At 41.1% G+C, this 20,818-nt stretch overlaps 1 protein-coding gene across 7 annotated transcripts in view; it reads right to left on the bottom strand.

Annotated features, from left to right (window-relative positions):
• Positions 1–20,818, bottom strand: part of LOC126470571 (myb-like protein O) — a 102,908-nt gene that overhangs the window by 19,728 nt on the left and 62,362 nt on the right. For 3 of the 7 annotated variants that reach the window (XR_007586246.1, XM_050098522.1, XM_050098523.1), the window contains exon 4: positions 11,024–11,078. The exons of 3 other annotated variants lie outside the window; for them this stretch is intronic. Coding sequence is in view for 2 of the 4 variants with exons in the window: in XM_050098522.1 (XP_049954479.1) it covers positions 11,071–11,078 (8 nt within the window). In the remaining 2 variants the exon portion in view is untranslated. Of the gene's footprint in view, positions 1–11,023; positions 11,079–11,898; positions 12,048–20,818 lie in introns of all 7 variants that reach the window. One more of the 7 variants, XR_007586247.1, reaches the window with a different exon arrangement.

Below are 20,818 nucleotides of genomic sequence, written 5' to 3' on the forward strand. Positions count from 1 at the left end.
GCAAACATGTTCAGGAACTGTTGTCATGATCTTGTAACATAAAAGGTATGCTGGCAAGCTATCAGCTGTGTAAAATTACTGAAACTGTGGATTTCTAAGTTTGGCTTGGTTGAGGGGGCCAAGGTGGGGCTGTAGTGAGCCAGTGGAGGCTGAGCCAGTCATAGTGACCAGGGCCAGGTGGGCGCTAGCCATGGAGAGCAAGTTGGGACACTCAGAAGCTAAGTTTTACCACAGTTTGGTGGAGTTCGGTGAAGTAGTTGGTTCAAGAACTAGCAAGTGGAGGAATGTAAAGACACTAAGAACGGTGGCTTCAGCAGCATGGCAGACAATGGATATTCTTAAATATTTTGAAATTAAATAGTAATTCACACATTCGTCGTATCCCAAAACCAACCACATCGGCATAATCATGGTCCTAAGGTGCATGTAATGACTCTTGAATATTATATATATTATAAAACTATAGGAGTCACATCATCACCATAGCTGAATGATAATGAACAAATCATTAAAAGTTAATAACTTTTGAGCATTTCAAGTGATCTTGACAAACCAGTACTGAAGAACAGGTAAATGTGTCAGAGCATCACAAGTTCCACACTTACACAGAAAATGAATGCAACATGAAATCCCTTGCACCTTTCCCTATGTAACAATGAATAGTTTATTATGTGATTTATTATTTAAGTAATGAAATGTTAATTTGACCTATAATAAAGACACTCATTTGAAAGTAATAACATGCACATAAAACCTAAAACCACCATTAAATGCAGCACAAAGAGACACTTCTATCGAGTAGGTCATCTTTATTGTTTATCATGTATTAACAAAAATTTATTGGTGATTCATATTGTGCAAGTGTGTGCAAATTTAATGTTTCAATTTACAGGGTTATTACAAATGGTTGAAGCGATTTCACAGCTCTACAATAACTTTATTATTTGAGATATTTTCACAATGCTTTGCACACACATACAAAAACTCAAAAAGTTTTTTTAGACATTCACAAATGTTCGATATGTGCCCCTTTAGTGATTCGGCAGACATCAAGCCGATAATCAAGTTCCTCCCACACTCGGCGCAGCATGGCCCCATCAATGAGTTCGAAAGCATCGTTGATGCGAGCTCGCAGTTCTGGCACGTTTCTTGGTAGAGGTGGTTTAACCACTGAATCTTTCACATAACCCTACAGAAAGAAATTGCATAGGGTTAAGTCGGGAGAGCGTGGAGGCCATGACACGAATTGTTGATCATGATCTCCACCACGACCGATCCATCGGTTTTCCAATCTCCTGTTTAAGAAATGCTTCTGCTTTAGCCTTTTCCGTAAGATTTTCCAAACCGTCAGCTGTGGTACATTTAGCTCCCTGCTTGCTTTATTCGTTGACTTCTGCGGCTACGCGTGAAACTTGCCCGCACACGTTCAACCGTTTCTTCGCTCACTGCAGGCCGACCCGTTGATTTCCCTTTACAGAGGCATCCAGAAGCTTTAAACTGCGCATACCATCGCCGAATGGAGTTAGCAGTTGGTGGATCTTTGTTGAAATTCGTCCTGAAGTGTCGTTGCACTGTTATGACTGACTGATGTGAGTGTGTTTCAAGCACGACATACGCTTTCTCGGCTCCTGTCGCCATTTTGTCTCACTGCTCTCTCGAGCGCTCTGGCGGCAGAAACCTGAAGTGCGGCTTCAGCCGAACAAAACTTTATGAGTTTTTCTACGTATCTGTAGTGTGTCATGACCATATGTCAATGAATGGAGCTACAGTGAATTTATGAAATCGCTTCAATCATTTGTAATAGCCCTGTATTGTGCATGAACTATTAGACATATGACATTGCATATGGTCCGAGAGAGACCGGAAGGGAAATAAGCTTTTTTTAACATATACTGTATACTGTATTTGTGAACAGTGTAGATTTTAAATGGAGGTCCATATTAGATATTTTTTGTTTATAGTATGATCTGGTAATGTTTAATTAGTATCTGGGGAATCTGCTACCCTCTTTAAATATGCAATCATGCAATCTTTGCTGTATTTCATTTATTATTGTTGTTATTATTATTATTTTGCGGTTAAATGCGCATTTGTAGGACTGCCATTTTAATTGTCATTTTTATTAATACATTATTTTATTTCAACTTGAATTTTATCTGAATTCACATAATTTTTGCAACAGGTTTAGCTTCTGGTCATGAAAGCAGACTATGCATGGTTCAACCCTACAATTTTTGCAAAAAAAATTGCACAGATTCAAGTTTTAAGTGAAAACAATAGTGAAAAAATGAAATTAATACTGGTAATAAGTCTAAAAAGAGAGTGAGTGTGTGTGTGTGTGTGTGTGGGGGGGGGGGGGGGGGGCCGCTCAAAAGTGTCCATAAGATTTATAACAAATGATTTTGTGTGGTCATGTCAGACTGAATTACAGAAACATGCAAATGAGAAATTTAAAAGGTTTTAAGGGACAAAGATGAGTTAACAAAATGACTTAAAAATGAAATCAACATCTTAAAAAAGAAATACAGCTGTCTAAGTAAAAAGATGCAAATTTAGAGCAGCAACTACCTCAAAGACCACTGTCATTCGAGCAATTCAGATGTATATAGTGATACATGGCACTGACCTACAAATAGTGTCTCACTAAAGGGTGTGTGAAACAAAACAAGAAGTGTGAACATATTACGTGTCACAGATATGTTCGCTGTTCTTGAGCTCAAAGAAAAATGCAGCAAAATGAACAATGATAAAACTGTTTTTCCTCCTCTAGAATTGAACAATAGAATGAAAACATGACAAATTAACAATACCATTACTGGTACTACAAATCTCTCTATGAAGAATGACCCAGACAGACAGACAAAAAATGTACATAAAAATGAAACACACACTGGGAAGAAGAAAGAAACAAAAACTGATGTATATTGAGACAACCACATGAAGGGACTTTCTCAAGAACTTAAAAGCATTAGTAATTCACTGGCAGTAACAGGTATGATAAGGCCAGGTGACAATTTCAAAGAAGTGACGAGAAGTGTTGTGAAAAATGGCCATCTGAAGAGGACAGTGTAGAGATTTTTGCTGCAGCAAATGACATTTACAAAAACAGAGCAATGAACTTGTTTAAACAGCTCTTGAGACTTCTATCACTTCTAGCAAATACAAATATCATATTCATAAACTTCGGCCACTGATATCACCAGCTAGGATGCTCACCTGTAAACAAAGAAATTCACAGCATAAATAAAAAACAAAAGCCCATGTAAGATGTTCAGTAATGTCAAATTAAAAGAAGTCAGCAAACTTGATACAGCATGTTTCTCCAGACTTGGACGTCACCAAAACAGTAAAGGATATTGCATGTTAGGAAAGTTGATAAGTGAAGCAATTAAAACTAAGTCCCAAAAGACAGTGATAGAACTGGGGTGGTATGAACCACATACAGAACCCACTACTGAACCAGCAGAGGAACCACCTCAACAGAATGCAACAGCAGTAGACCAGCCAGAATTGCAGATACAGTCACATCAGTAGCCAAAAGGAAGGATAGTGCTACCTCTTATTACTCTATCAGAAGCAGGGATGTGAGAAGCAGCAATGAAGATTTTTTATGGACCATCATGCCCCAGCCAACGTCAACGAAACAGTAAATACAGATGCATTAAGTTGCTTACCTATCATTACTGATGACAGACTTTTACTTATGCATCTAAATGGGCAATCAATCGGAAACAAAATAGATGAAATAGATTAAATCCTGAACTCAAACCCATGCTATTATTGTTGCACACAGTGTAGTAAGGGGTAGAAAACAGAACAATTTTATTAAAACTCGCTCAAATTGCCACAGGCAAATTCAAGTCATACCAGATACAGAGTCTGAAGAAGGAAGCCAGCCAGTATGTCACAAGTAGGACAGATCAACAACACTGTCTGTCGAGTAAGGATACACAGAAAAACCAAGCAATGCGAGATGAGCACTTTCATTAGCATTAACTTCGTCTATTTCATAACAGCACATAGCAAGGGATCGGCGCAGTAGTTAACAGCCTGTTAAGTAAATATAGCAGAATAAAGAGAGACATTCGGTCATTATGAACCAAGCCTTGCATCATAGCCTCACGATAGCTCCCTTTAAATACTCCAGCTCTCGTCATGAGTTGATCATTGAGATTGAAGACATTCACAGTAATAGCACTAGATTTCATTATTACAATACTGTTGTGAATCTATGACATAGACGTTCAGCACATTCTATGCACTAGCCATTAATGTACTCAAGATGATGGTCTTCACCTGATGAAGTTCATGCTGGTTGCCATCTACCGTCTACTGATGGAAAAACTGTCTTCTGACAACACCACATCACAAAGTGCTGCCAATACCAGACTTCACTGTGGAAGCCCGCAACAGGGGCTCTTTGGGTCCACATTCCTGTTCAACACTCCTTCAGGTGCTGACAGCTACCAGTGGTAGGGAGGAGATCTCTGACCACCCAACTACCTGCACCAGGAACATTCTGGGTGGGTCATCAAGTGTTGAGTGGGACCGAGTACACTCCAGCAGCCAGCAAGAGAACCACTTCAGACTGGGCACTGGCTGTGTCTGCTTGCATGTAGTCACCAGGGTTGCTGATGTCTTCTCCTGGCATGCAGACACTGAGCTGACTCTACAGAAGTCAGCTAGAATCCAACGTGCAGCTGGATGAGCAACAGCCGAGGCTGATGCAAATGGACAATGACTCGTAAACAGTGCGAACAAATAACTGAACTCCAATAATGTTTTACTAATGTTGTTGATGCTTCCTAGGTCTGAAACAGCTATCCTGACTCCACACAGAGATGTCTCTGCTTGGTCCTCTGTAAACTGGTGCCAGAAGCATGGTCTCCGTAGCTGTCATTAGTGGATTTGGCAGAAGTGTTTGAATCCAACATCTGGAATTCAGAGGAATTGGTCTGCATATGTCACATCGCAGCAGTAACCGCAATGCATTAAGTACAAAAGAGATTTTTTTTTTACCTTTTTTGGTTATGATATGGCAAATTTTAGGCATGCTGATGGGGACACTATGTCAAAAAAGCACCTTTATTGATACGAAATTGTAAAAAGACATATTTAGTACCAGTGAGATGTACTATTTGCAATTTAGCAGGTCATAGTGAACCAAGCAGTAAGTTCATATCAGTAACTTGTTCTACTTGTAGAAATAGTCATGCAGCATACAAGTGTTGAGAGTCTCTTGGATGCTGATAGGCAAAAGAAGTAGTTGAGTCTAGGTTCATACATTGTAAGTTGTAATTTTCTCAATTGGTATATGTTGCTCTGTTGGAAGCATATTTTCAGAATAAATATAAGTTAGTGGTAAATTACACAAAAATGCTAGGCACTAGGTGAACTACTATTAGCGATAGCATAATCACTCCGACAGAGCAAGTGCTGCAGTTGTTACAGTAAAATGCTCAACAAAAGTTACGCCATGACGAATTGATGGTTCAATTAGAATCTTTTTGGTCTGAGCGAGAGTCGCAGTCGGTTCGTATGAATTTAAGTCTCCAGTAGCAAAGCCCCAGTTTTCAGTATATCTCTGAGCAGCTAACCTAATCATACCCTTCCCCACCAAAACAACAGATGACATAACAGTGTTCATTAATGATGTATTGGGCCAGGATGAGTAATTGGTCACATGACACTTCTCTGTAGATGGCCAATTTACATCTTATGGGTGAAGCCAAGACATACGTGATGTACTACAAAATGCTGGGCAAATACATTTCAAAATTTAGTGGAAGGTTCACATCAAAGACACTGTAATCAGAATAGTGCTAGGTCTTTTAGAGAAACGTTGAGTGGTGTGACAGAAAAGGCAAATGAGACTGTGGACACTTTTTCAGATAGAATCCATAAAGTAAATGTGCACATATATGAGATGACACGGAGTCCAAGCGGATCGCATCATACTCAAGGAGGCAGAAAACAGAGCCTTCAATGTGTTTTTTCTAGGAATTCCGGCAGAGTTTTTGCAAAGAGTATTAACAGAACACCCAGAGGATTCGGCTACAGCACACATTTACAGGAAATAGATATTGCTACCCAAGTACACAATGATAAGCAAATTTTTGTTTCTGGAAAGAATTGTTACCATTGTGGGAAGAAAGGGCATTTGAAGGCACAATGCCCATACTGTTACAGATGTGGGCATTTCGTCCATCAGAAAATGAGTGTGGAAATAGGAAGCTATGTAATGGAAAGAAGCAACGGAAAATGTTAAACATAAAAAGGGTGTTTTGCCTGTCAGAAAACATTCCCAGCAAGGAATACTGCAGACACTAATGTGCAGATGGATTGTTGTTTGATGAGCTTTGTAAATGGTAAACAACGTACATTTTTAGCCGATATTGGTACAAATGTGTCTGTGATCAGTCTAGACCTCATGGGTAGGGGAACACTAGGGACCCCCAGGTATAGCTTACATGGAGTGGAAAATAATGATTTGTTATTATTGGGGACAATTGGGGACAATGCAGCTTGTTTTTAGGACTGGAACTGTAGAGTTTCATGATCATATGGAAGTGTTGCCAACTGTGGGGCAACTGCATTCCATGATTCATGGACTTTACTTCCTGGGTAGGCATCATGCAAAAATTAATCTTTCACAGTACACAACTGAACATCTTTCCAATGAGTCCAATGGCTGTAAATGTTTAGGTGTTGCATGGTACGCTGACGCCTAATGTGTCACCAACTGAACTGCGCATTGTTATATTGTTATTGTACCAAATAGGTCAGTTGATGGTACTCGAAAATATCAATTTTGTTGTGGTTACCATCACCTGAACACACAAACAACAACAGATGTGTATCTGATCCTGAACATAATGGATATATTAGACAACCTAGGAAGGTATAAATGTTTTTCAGCAATTTATGTTAGAGACGGTTATCACCAACTGAAAGTGTTTCCTGCAGATAGAACCAAAACAGCTTTCACAGCATTTTCAGGACGTTACCAATATCAAAGAATGCTTCTAGAATGAAATTTTCACTCTACCGCAGCGTGTGCGCTGATATGAAACTTCCTGGAACTTTAAAACTGTGTGCCAGACCGAGACTCGAACTCTGGACCTTTGCCTTTCGCGGGCAAGTGTTCTACCGACAGAGCTACCCAAGCACGACTCACGGACCGTCCTCACAGCTTTAATTCCGCCAGTTCCTCATCTCCTATCTTCCAAACTTTACAGAAGCTCTTCTGCGAACCTTGCAGAACTAGCACTCCTGAAAGAAAGGATATTGCGGAGACATGGCTTAGCCACAGCCTGGGGGATGTTTCTAGAATGAAATTTTCACTCTACAGTGGAGTGTGTGCTGATATGAAACTTCCTGGCAGATTAAAACTGTGTGCCGGACCGAGACTCGAACTCGGGATCTTTGCCTTTCACGGGCAAGGGCTCTACCGACAGTCCCAAGTTCGAGTCTCGGTCCAGCACACAGTTTTAATCTGCCAGGAAGTTTCATTACAGTTGTTTATCGGATTATGCAGTTATTATCATAAGTTTGTGAAGGGATTCCCTGAAATTACCCAGCTGTTAGATAATTTGCTAAAAAAGGTGCTTGTTTTCAGTAAACAACAGTGTCAAGAATCAGGTGCCAAGCTCAAGAAAATATTAATATCAGATCCTACATTAACATTCTCTGACTTTGCACAAGAATTCATACTTCCATAAGATGCCTCCAACAATGCTTTGGGCTGTATTTTAAGGCAGAACGTTGATGAAAAAGATGATCTCACAGCAGATGCCTCCAGACAATTGAACAAGACAAACTACTTATTTCACAGTTGAAAAAAAAAATGTTAGCAGTTATTTACAGACTCTCTTATTTTTGTCGCTGTTAGTATGGTCAGAAATTCAAAATGGTTACACACCATTCGTCTTTTAAAATGGTCGTTAGGGTTGAAAGGTCCATAAAGTCATTAACAAAATAGGCATTAAAATTATGTGAGTTCAACTGTGAAGTAAGCCAGGAGTGAAACACATGACTGCAGAGACCCTAAGTAGGAAGATAGCAGTTTTACAAGTGGTAGGTGGAAGCCATACAGATTGAATAAATGCACAATCACCTAACAGTGAGTATCAACTATTTCAAACGCAACCTCAGTTTGAAACTCAAGAAGGCTTACTATGCAGATTTACTAAGTGTGGTTCTTGCACTGTAGCTCTTGCATTACTGACAATGGAAGTAATGCATCAAGCACACAACCATGTCTTATCAGGTCACACTGAGGGGAAAACAACAGCTGACAGACATGTAGCTGAAAGATTTTGGTGGAGAACGCATTGCAGTGATGTAGAAGAATATGTAAGAAACAGCATCCCACATGTGCAAAGAGCAGATTCAAATCATCAGAAAGTTCAGTTACAGAAACAACCAAAAGCTGACAAACCATTTTCTATGCTAGGATTTGATGTTTTCGGACATTTCAATAGAACACAGGCAGGTAATGAATGTGTGCTTACGGTGTAAGATCATTTCTAATGATATTTGGTTATGGTAGCCATCCCAGATCAGAAACGACTAGTGCAGCCCATGGTAAACAACTGGTTACTGAAATTTGGCATGCCAGAAACCATCATCACAGACCAGGGCACTAACTCTGTATTGGACCTAATGAAACAGTTAAGAAGTTACTCAGTGCATGTAATTCGAAAGTTCATACTGGAACTGGCCTCTCGCTGTACGAGGTAGTATCTGGGCAAAAAATGCCGTCCCATTTTGATGTAATTCAACCAAACTGGGTCCACAGGGTGAATCAGTGAAAAATTTTGTGAAGAAGGTGAGAGAAATTTGGCAAAGGGTAAAGCATGCCAACACAAAAGCTTTAGAGAAGCAAGAACATATTAGGCAATGAACGAGTAAACTGCCACAATACGGAACAGGACAGTGGGTGTTACTAGCTAATCCATATACCCCAAAGGGCAAAATGAGAAAGTTTTTAATGAAATATCATGGACCTTACCAAGTTATCGAAATAACCTCATCAGTCAACATAAAATTACAGTTGTCAACTGGAATTTCTGTAGTCCATGTGAGCAGAGTCACACTGATTAGAGGTGAGACTGATGCACTGTCACACATTCCTTCAACTGTTGCAGAAAAAGAAGAATCGCCAAAGAAAAAGGAACATTAGGCAATGTTCCTTACCCCTTTAGGTCTAGGAAATAGCGTAAATTTCATGCAAATGCACATATGGTATTTGTTAGTTACTTAGGTTAGTCTTAATTTTCTTTACTGGACATGTTCTGTATTTATGTATTTGTATAAGGGAGGGAATGGTTGACAGTACTTCCTTTTCTCTCTGATGGCTTACGAAGATGTTATCCGCAAAACTTTTTCTGAGTCTAGTACTCCCATACTATTGCAGAGGAGGTGTGATATGGAATCAGCCTCTGTACAAAGGATGTTCTGCTAATGAGTCACAGATGGACAATAGTGTTTACATTCAATATTTGGAAAATATGGAATGATGTACAAAGACTACAGGTTAAGTTTACAGTGTTACAAAAAGAAGTAGACACAGAAGGATTATGGGAGGATATGCAGAATGAGTATCTGGGATTAACACTCTCATATGAGAAATTGAAGACTCAGTTGCAACAGTTAACAGAAATGGTACAATGAATGGTAATTACTAAAAAACAAGGTTGGTTAGATGCAGGAGGGAAACTGTTAAAAACAATGTTTGGAATAGAGGATGATGAAAAATTTAAACAGCACAGATGGCAATGTACAAGAGTTAGTGAGTTAGCAGAGGATACAAAAGCAAAAACAGATTGGCACACAACATGCATAGGAAACATGAAGAAGGGAATACTCAATGTTACAGAAACAGTACAGAACTTAACAACAAAATTAGAACAATATGCGCAGAACTCTGGGACTGTCTTAAACAGTGATCTAGAGAAAATAAAGACCTGGTTAAGCACACCAGATGAGAAAGTGGTAACAGCTACATTGTTACAATCCTTAGCAACATAAGGATGAGATCGAAACTTTGCATGAAGCAGTCCATCATGCTGCTCATGGACAACTGAGTGCAATGTTATTAAATCCACATTAAATTTAGATGATATTACAGGAAGCACAAAAAGACTTTCCAGAGGCACTACAACATGTCATGCCTATAACCAGTAAGAATATAGTTTTATTTATTCATGTATGTAATGTAAGAGTGCATACTGATCAAGCCAGGTTACTTAATAAAATACAATTCACAGTAGTAGATATAACACACAATGCCAGTGTTACAAGGTTCATCTCTATCCCATTAAATGGATCGCAACTGCAAAATGGATACAGATACAAACTCAAAAAATATTATTACTTTCTAGACAAAGAGATGCTAATGTCATTATGTCTGCAGTAGATTTAAAAGATTGTATTAGACAAAATGTTTTTATTTGTCCAACAAGGGTTATACAAACGAACAATCCGTCAAGTAAAATGCAGTTGTTCTTAGGGATAATGGAAGCAGTAGAGTGCGAGGAAAAAAGTTTTAGATCCACTGCCAAAATTCCAGAAAATTAGAGATAAATGGATTTCTTCCATAAACAGTAGTAATCACTTGCTATAAAAATTGTAAACCAACCAGGATAATGAAACTAGAATTGCAGGGCAATAGATTGTTAATTAATGGAACTAGGTATGAAATAGGAGAAACACATTTTCACCTTCCATCTACCATCATGGACACAACAATGATTAAAGTGTTCTGACCAATGTTGTATTGTCCGGAGGAACCACCAAACATACTACCTGAACAGAACCTAACTTTTATTAGCAATACCTTAGTTTCCACTTTGCTACAATACCTAGACGAATTATTAACTTCAGAAAAGGACACATTTCAGTCAGTCAAATAATGCAACACGTGATACAATATCGTGAGAAACATACACAAAATACAATTATTTTCAGTGTATCAACGACAAGCATAATCTTGGTTCAAGTGTTCATTTGTGCAACTTACTTTTGTGTAAAGCGTAAGATATCTCATTCAAATGAGGCCACCATCCATCAGATACCTGTGGAATGGATACAAACTAGTAATAAGTAATGTAAGTGGAAAGTGTAAATAGTGTATGCAACCAAGACAGAATGACAAAGTAGATTAATTAAGCTAACTAAGATTCAGGACTTAGGTTGAGAAGCAACCCAGAACACAGTTATAGAATAACTTTAAAAAAATAAAAAATACAAGGCAGGCATAGACTAATTAGTAATAAGTGAAATAAAAGGAAAATCCCTAACAATTTTTTCCAAAGAGGAGGGACATGTTGCAGCACAGAATAATAAGGGGCAGAATTTAGAATAAAAAATTTATTAAAACTCACTCATATCGTCACAGGCAAACTCAAGGCATGTCAGAAACAGAGGCAGAAGCAGGAAGAAAGCCAGTATGTCGCAAGGTGGTCAGATTGACAACAATGTCTGCCGAATAAGGGTACTCATTTAGCAGAAATGAGACTGCGACAGAAAACCGAGCAAAGCAAGACATCCATATTTGTTAGCTCATAAGACACATAGCAAGAAACTGTATCTCTTTCAGAGCAGCACATAGCAATGGACCAACACAGCAGTTAAGTGAATGTAGCAGAATAAGGACACATTCAGTCATTATGAACCAAGCCTTGCGTCATAGTCTCATCCTAGCCCCCTTTAAATACTCCGAGCCTCATCATGAGTTAATCATTGGGATCTATATTATTCACAATAATAGTACTCAATTCCATGATTACGAAACTGTAGTGAATCTATGTCCCAGATGCTCCAGCACCCTCTACAAACTAACTAAAGATGTGCTGAAGATGATGGGCTTCACCTGATGAACTTCATGCTGCTTACCGTCTACCATCTACTGATGGTGAAACTGACTGTCTTCTGACAACACTACGTCCCAGAGGGCTGCCAATACCGGACACCACTCTGGAAGCCAGCAAAAGGGTGGCTTCTATGTTCCTCTTCAACACTCAGGCACCTTCAGATGCTGACATCTACAAAAGATAAGGAGGAGATCAACCGACCACAAGATCATCAACACCAGGTATATCACCATTGGATCATCAAGGGCCGTCATAGAATTCAGAGTGAGATTTCGTACACCCCAGCAGCCAGCACGAGAACCATTTCACACTGGGCAGCGGCTGTGCCTGCTTACCAGCAGTCCACCATGGTGCCAGGGCTACTGACATAATCTCCTGGGCATACAAACACTAAGTTGACATGACAAACGTCAGCTAGAATGTGCAGCTGAATGAGCAACAGCCGAGGTTGGTGTGAAGGTACGATGACTTGTAACCATTGTGAATAAATAACTGAACTCCAATAATGTTTTACTAGTGTCATTGATGCTTCACAGACTCCCAACAGCTATCCTGTCTTCACACAGAGGTGTTTCCACCCAGCCCTCTATACCATGTTTTTTGTGCAAATGAACACCAGCTTACACCTTCAGAAACTAGTCTGCATTTCCCAGAAGGATATGAATTAGCAATTTCACACTGTAAAAGCAAATGCAGAAATGAAGGCGTTGATATTTTAATAAGCAAAAACTTTTACACTGAATATATAACACAAAAATTTGATCAGCTTTGCAAGAAACAACTTTTTAAAATTGTTGCAAAAATATGCCCAAAACCAAAGTTGGTGCTTATTTCTATTTATCACACCACAGTCTCTGATATGAGTCAGTTTATTGACCAAATCGAGATTCTAAATACATATCTGCTGGCAAAATATTGGCACCACAAGATAACATATGTCAGTGATATTAATACTGACATTACACATAAAAACTCACTGTCACCATTTTTCAAAACCTATTACGATAAAACATCTTGTACTGTGGGAATGACAGGACTCAAGTGGAATGGAGTAGGCCTACATAATTGTGACAACAATGATAATGCTTTTAGCTTATTTATTAACATACTAACAAACTTAATTCAAATCTGTTGCCCACAAGTAACTAAAAAGGTGAAAATAGATGGTGCACCAAACAGAAAAAGCAGAACAACTGGTTCACACATGACCTGCATAACCAGAGAAACATTGTTGTTGCCCTACATAAAATGGATAAAACTGGTAACTTAGAATTGAAACAGAGGTTCAAAGAAGCCAGGAAGAAATACAGGACCAAAATACAGACAGCAAAAAAGAGAGCTAATGAGAATTTCATTGAAAATTCCAGCAACAAATGTAAAGCTGCCTGGAAGGCAATAAACACAATAGCTGGGACCCATAAAAACAGACACGCAACTCCAATATTGCCAAAAATACTAAATGAATTCTTTGTAAACAGCACTAAGTGTGAAGCTCCTACTACCTCCACACAAATGATGCAACTTCTAGAAGTACTTCCCATAACATATCTGACTCAAATAACTTTTCTTTCAAATGGAAATAGGTTACCGACCAAACTATACACAAACCTACATTGCTCTTGCAGTGAATTACCTACCAAACTATACACAAACCTACATAGCTCTTACAGTGAAGATCTCTATGGCATCTTAATCACAACAACATTTTTAAATAATGGAAACTCCAGGTTGGAATATCGACAATGTAAGGAAAAGTTAGATTGCTACTTACCATAAAGATGACACGTTAGGTTGCAGACAGGCACAATTAAAAGACACTTACACATTAGCTTTTGGCCACAGCTTTCACGAGAAAAAGAAATAGAAACACATGCCATTCATCCACATAAGCAAGCACTCCTCACACACACACACACACACACACACACACACACACACACACACACACACACACCCCTGACTGTCAACTCTGGCAGCTCAGATTGGCTCACGCACCAGGATGTATGCGCAGATGAGTAAAACAAATCACCGGGCTTTTCACGGATTTCCTGGTTAAAAATACATTTTTTTTGTGGGTGAAAATATGCCATACCCCAGGTGAAAGTACATTTCTTCTACGGTAAGTGACTATATACTTTCCCTCAGAGCTGTAAATCTTATTAATCCTTTGAATGGTAAAAATTTTGTAGACCGGTGTAGACCTTTGCGGCACGTTACAAAACAAAACTTTGCAAAAAAACTTGTTTTGGAAGGATCTTTGATGTACAGCAACATGTACACTGCATATTTTTGTATTACAAAAGTATAGATATGAATTTAACCAAATACAGCATGGTAGCTTCCGAGCACTTCTACTTTTCCATAGAAAAGCCAATGTGTGTGAGAATGCTCAAGAACTTACTTCACAACTTTTTTTTTTAAGGATAATCATACTTTTTGTTGTCATCACTGCATAATTTGTAATCTATGAAAGAACTAAAACAAACATGCAAAACTAACCTTGAAGTTTGTCAAACACAAATGTGTCAGAAAAATTTCAAACCCAGAAATTTTGCTAAGTGACTTGTTCTCACAGTGTTAAATTTTGAGTGAGAATCAAACATTCTGTGAGTTAAGAAATTCTTCACACATTCTCACATGTAACGCAAGATCCTCAAACCACCATTCACAATATTTCCCCGCGACCTTTAGTTGTGTAAACACAAGGCTCATGAGAAAGACACTTAGGTCTTCATGTAAACATTTGCGATGTCGTGTTCATCAAAAGCAGTTTTTTGTTATAACATATTGCACAGTCTCTGTCCTAAAGCCTTTGACACATTTTTCTGTTAGCAGACGCTTGTGTGTGCACTGTGTTTTCTCCACAACAAAATTTTTATTTGAGTGTTATTGTCTCATTTATGTTTTATTGTTGCAGTATTATTCTGCAGTTACGGGCTAAAGCAAAATTCCTTGTTACAGTATCAGTTCTTACGATTCAAAATTACAAAAATTTAATAGACTTCTAAAAAATGCCCGTGTTTTTCCCAGATGAAAAAATTCCCAGGTTTTTCTGTGATTTCCCAGTTGTCCTGGGGTATATACACCTTGCATGCACGACTGCCAGGTGGTCATGTCTGCATGATGTGTGCTTGCTTGAGTGAGTGAGTGAGTGAGCAAGTGAAACGCGTGCATTTCTTTTTCTGACGAAGGCTGTGGCCAAAAGACAATGTGTAACTGTCTTTCAATTGAGCCTGTCTGCAACTTAATATGCCATCTTTACAACATTATGGTCACCCCTGTTACCTCTCTGATCAATAATACTTTTAAGACTGGAAAATTTTCTCAGGTGCTGAAGGCCATTATTGTTATCACAATTTGTAAGAAAAGAGATAAAAACAGACCTGAAAGTTACAGTGCAATATTGCTCATACCTATAATATCCAAGGTAATAGAATGTTGTATTAAATTACAACTTCCCCGCTATTTTGAGGATTACAATCTACTTTCCACTTTGCTCCTTGGATTTAGGCCAGGTTTGTCTACAATAAATGCAGTAGAAACTCTTGTTACTGATATTCTTGAAGGTTTTCAGAAAAATTCCTTCAGTTGTGCCTTACTACTACATCTGAGTAAAGTATTTGACACTATGTCACATGAAATACTCGTACGTAAGCTAGAGTGCTATGGTATCAAGAATAACACACTTTTACAAATTAGCTCATACTTGACTAACAGAATGCAGGTGGTTACGGTATATAACAGTCAGCTCAATGCCCTAAAAGTTGTTACAGGTGTATGTTCTGACAGTGCCACGACATTTAACAGTGCCGCCCCGACAGTACGCGCAAACGGCGATAGAGGCGCTCCGCAACTCGGCTGAGCGCGGGAGCGCCACCTAGCTACGAACGGCGCTGGCCGCATGTCACGGCACGGCAGTCCAATAACAGATACTGAGTTGTTATCATGTAATGAGCTATTGTTTCTAAGTGAGAGTGTTTGAATATCCACGCAATTATTGGTGATTAAAGGTTATAACACTTTTTGGTGACGAGGTTGGATATTTTCACTGCGTTGTGGATTCGTGTGTTCGTGATGGGGCAGACATGGAACAGCTTATTCAAGTGCTCATTGAACAACAAACACAGCTGACGGCTGCTATTCAGGCGTTGTCGACGTCGCTTACTCATCATCTGTCTTCCTCTTCTCCGCCTCCATTCCCTCCTTCCGACGAGGCCGCTGAAGATTGGGAGGATTATGAGAAGCGTTTGCGGCAACACTTCTTGGCTTCCGGCGTTGTCGATGCTCCTACGTGTAAATCGTTATTTCTATCTTGGATTTCCCCACAGATCTATCAGCTGCTATCTCAGTTAGCCCCTCTGCGGGAACCTGCCTCTCTGTCCTTCCAAGAAATGTGTGACTTATTGTCTAACTATTACCGAAAAAACACCCACGTCGTTGCCGCCCGCGTGGCGTTCTACCAGTGTCGTAAACAGCCCCATCAATCTTACCGGGCTTGGGTGGCGCAACTACACGGTCTGAGTAGGAAATGTCAGTTTGTCACGGACACTCATCATGAGTCTTATGCTGATTCAATGGTTAGGGATGCTATTCTATGGCTTGCTACTGATAAAGAAGTTCGGCAACGTGCCCTACAACTGCCAAACCCGTTGTTGTCGGAAGTTCTAAGCATCTCTCAATCCTTCGAAGTGTCTCACGCTGCTGGCGCGCAAATAGACGCGTGGTGTGATGTAGGCGCCGTACAGTCAACTATCGACACGGACAATTTGCCTGTTTCACAGGAGAACGAAGATGTGGCGGCGGTTCACTTGCGTAAACAACGTCGCGTTGGGCCGCAACGCTCGCATCGAAAACAGCAACCACAGAAGCAGGTTCGTTCCGCACTTCCTTCCTGTCCACGTTGTTTCGTACAGCATGACAGGGCTGCGTGTTGTCATGGGGGCCTCCACTGAGGAGCACCTTCACAATTTGCGTTCACTGTTTCGGGTTTTGCATTTGGCTGGGTTGAGGTGCAATCTGGACAAGTCACAGTTCTTCCAACCCTCCACTGAGTATCTTGGTTTCCACTTGTCCCGTGAGGGTATACGTCCTCTAAGTCAGCACGTTGCGGCCATTGACGCTCTACCCCAGGCGTCTATGGTCAAAGAACTTCAGACGTTCCTAGGCAAGATTGCTTATTATCACAAATTCATTCCATCCGTGGCGGTGGTAGCTCATCCTCTGCATCAACTGTTACGCAAAAACGTCCCTTTCTGTTGGTCCGACGAGTGTGAGCAGCAGGCTTTTGTCCGCCTGAAGGCTCATTTGCAGTCGGCGCCTTGTCTTGCACATTCCGTCCGGGTCAGCACTTGGTTCTGGCTACTGACGTGTCACAGTATGGCCTAGGGGCTGTTCTCGCCCATCGGTAAGAGGATGGGTCGGAACGACCCATCGCCTATGCTTCCAAGACCCTCAACAATGCGCAACGGCGTTACTCTCAAATCGAAAAGGAGGCGCTCGCTATCATTTATGCTCTAAAAAAGTTCAGCGTTTTTTTGTATGGTTCTAAGTTTCACCTCATCACCGACCACAAGCCGCTGGTCTCTCTGTTCAGCCCATCGGCGTCGCTTCCGGATAAGGCAGCTCACCGCCTGCAACGTTGGGCCTTATACTTGTCTCGTTTTCACTATGAGATTCACTATCGCCCCATGGCCCAGCACGCCAACGCTGACGCATTGTCGCGATCGCCTGACCCGGTTTGCGATCGTGATGAACTACTCTGTTTCCACATTCATAAGGAAGAACGTCATGCGGTCGAGGGTTTTCCACTTACAGGTTCGCAGGTTGCGTCGGCTACTGCACGGGATCCGGTCCTGCGTCAGGTGATCGGTTTTGTTCAACGGGGTTGGCCGGACAGGACCAAGGGCCGGGCATCGGATCCCATTCGCAACTACCATGCCTTGCGCCTTCATCTGTCTGTTCGTGATGGTGTTGTTCTTCTGGCCATGGATGGCGCATCTCCACGGGTCGTGGTGCCAGCCTCTCTTCGCAAAGATGTTCTCAAACTGTTGCATGAAGGCCATTGGGGTATTTCTCGGACTAAGTCCCTGGCCCGCAGGCACGTTTATTGGCCCGGTATTGATTCGGACATCGCCCACATGGTTGCTGCGTGTGGTCAGTGTGCTCAACAACTGGCTGCACCTCGTACTATGCCCTCTCCGTGGCCTGATCCGCCGCAGCCATGGGAACGGGTGCACGCTGACTTTGCCGGCCCCTTCCTCGGTACTTATTGGCTACTGTTAATTGACGCCTTCTCGAAGTTTCCGTTTGTTGTTCGATGTCTGTCGCCCACCACTGTGGCGATGACGCTGGCTTTGTCCAAAATCTTTGCGCTAGAAGGTCTTCCATCCATGATCGTCACGGACAATGGCCCTCAGTTCTCTTCGCAGGCCTTCCGTGATTTTTGTACTGGACAAGGGATTCATCATGTTACTGCACCGCCCTTCCATCCACAATCGAATGGGGAGGTCGAGCGCCTTGTCCGCACTTTCAAAAGCCAGATGAAAAAATTCCTTAGTGATTTTTCCACAGATGATGCTCTGAGTTCTTATCGCTTCACACCTCTGGGTGATCGCAGCCCTACTGAACTCTTGCATGGCCACCAACCGTGCACTCTACTGCACCTGCTTCACCCTGTCAGGCCTTGTGCTGTGGCCCCTAGTGCGGGAAAATACTCCGTGGGTGCTGACGTTTGGGCATGAGGGTACGGATCTCGCCCTAAATGGATTCCGGGGGTGGTCAAGGCTCTTCGCGGCCGCCGGCTTTGTGAAATACGTACGGACGCCAACATGGTTGTTCGCCATTATGACCAGATGCGCACACGAGTGGTGGCCACGCCGGTGCCACCGCCCCTTCCTTCGCCTCCACCAGCCTGAGAAGCCAGTCCTGTTGCTGCTGCCGATCTACCGTACGTGTTGATGCAGCCGACGTCGCTACCACTTCCGAGTACGCCGGAACCGGCCCCAGTCGCGACGCCGCCTTCTCCAGGACCCATCTCGCTGGAGCACACCCCCAGGTCCACGACACCTATGGATGCTGCTCCGGAGTTTTCACCCATCATCTCGTCCAGGAGGCACGTTCAACGCACAGGCTTCCGTCCTGGACATTTTTGACCATACTCTTGTGTCTCTCCGCGGGATCTTCTCGGGGTCTCACAAGAGGGCGTGGATGTCTCCGCACTGTCCATGTCTCCCAGGAAGTGAGTTGTTGTTGTGTTCCCCCCCCCCCCCCCCCCCCAAGGGGGGAAAAGTGTTGTGACAGTGCCATGATATTTAACAGTGCCACCACGACAGTACGCGCAAACGGCGATAGAGGCGCTCCGCAACTCGGCTGAGAGCGGGAGCGCCACCTAGCTACGAACGGCGCCGGCCGCATGGTACGGCATGGCAGTCGAATAAGAGATACTGAGTTGTTATCATGTAACGAGCTATTGTTCCTAAGTGAGTGTGTTTGAATATCCACGCAATTATTGGTGATTAAAGGTTATAACAGTGTACCACAAGGTTCGGTGCTTGAACCCTTCTTTTTTCTGGTATACATGAATGACTTTCCTACTTCCTTGCCTCACAAGTCCACAATACAAGCCAATGATACTACCCTGATTACGGTGGATAATGACTAGGAGGAGGTGTGTGGAAAAAAAAAAGCAATACTTGAAAAGTTTACCATAGGGCTCAACAATAAGCAGCTTATCCTACGCAATAGCAAGACAAACTATGAGCTTCTTCCTGCACAAGCTAAATGAAAAAGTACATGAGTGTGACTCTATAATACTTCTCGGAATCCACCTGAATCAAAAACTGACCTGGAAAAGCTACACTGAACAGTTATGCACCAAGTTATCTAGAGTAGCCTTTTTGTTAAGCAAATTAAAAACATTAGTCAGTGAACAACGACTACTATCTTATTACTATGCCTTATTTCTGTCTCATCTGCAATATGCAATAAAACTATAAGGCAACTCTTCTGCTCCTCAAACAGTGTTTCCATGGCAGAAGAAAGCTGTAATAGCAGTCACAGGAATTACAAGCCAAAAATCATGTCAAAAGCATTTTGAAGACCTACATATCTTGACTGTACCTTCACTTTATTTTAAAACGTATCTTTTCCCACAAATAAATAAATACTTTACCTTGCAGAACAGCTATTCTTTCCCACAAAACTAGAAACAGAAATAAGCTACACATAGAATTTTTAAGACTGTGAAAGATGCAAAGCTGTTTTATACACATAAGACTCAAGCTATATAACAAGCTACCACCATTTACCTAAGGATACTTTCGAGAAGCATCTTCATAAATTGTAGCTGATAAGTGGGTTTAAAGTGTTAAGGAATCTGAATGCTCACAGTAAATCTCATCATCCCCATATGTTGTTCAAACCCATCAATTACTTTAGTTATTAAGCTAAGATGGTAATAGAAATTCAATATTTTGTGTTCCTCAAATTGTTAAAGTGTACGAAAAAAAATCAGATTTGTATAACATAGAGTGTGTCTAGTGTTTCTTATCAGTCCCAAGCACACCACATCAATCTGACAGTGCTGTGGAAATTTCTAGCAATAACATGGTAAAATATTAAATGTGATGTAAAACACTGTTACTTAAAACACTTTTACATTAAAATTGTTACTTGTCTACGCTGTCTACGAACAGACAAATAAATAAATATCAAACCAGTACTTCAAATTGAGCTGTGCATTGCTCAACTGTGAGTGTGTGAAGTGTATCACCACTCTTGTGTGATGTAATTTGTTTTCTAGTCTAGATAATCTACACTAATGCAAAGTAAAAGCGCACACACACCAGTTAAGTTGCAACCTGTTGTCTTTCTTGTTAATAATTCAACAATATTTTCCCTCATTATCCAAAAGGCTTAAGCTCCTTTGTAGGTGGCTCTCAAAT

The sequence above is a fragment of the Schistocerca serialis genome, chromosome 3 (genome assembly GCF_023864345.2).
Source record: "Schistocerca serialis cubense isolate TAMUIC-IGC-003099 chromosome 3, iqSchSeri2.2, whole genome shotgun sequence".
Taxonomy (NCBI): Eukaryota; Metazoa; Arthropoda; class Insecta; order Orthoptera; family Acrididae; genus Schistocerca; species Schistocerca serialis.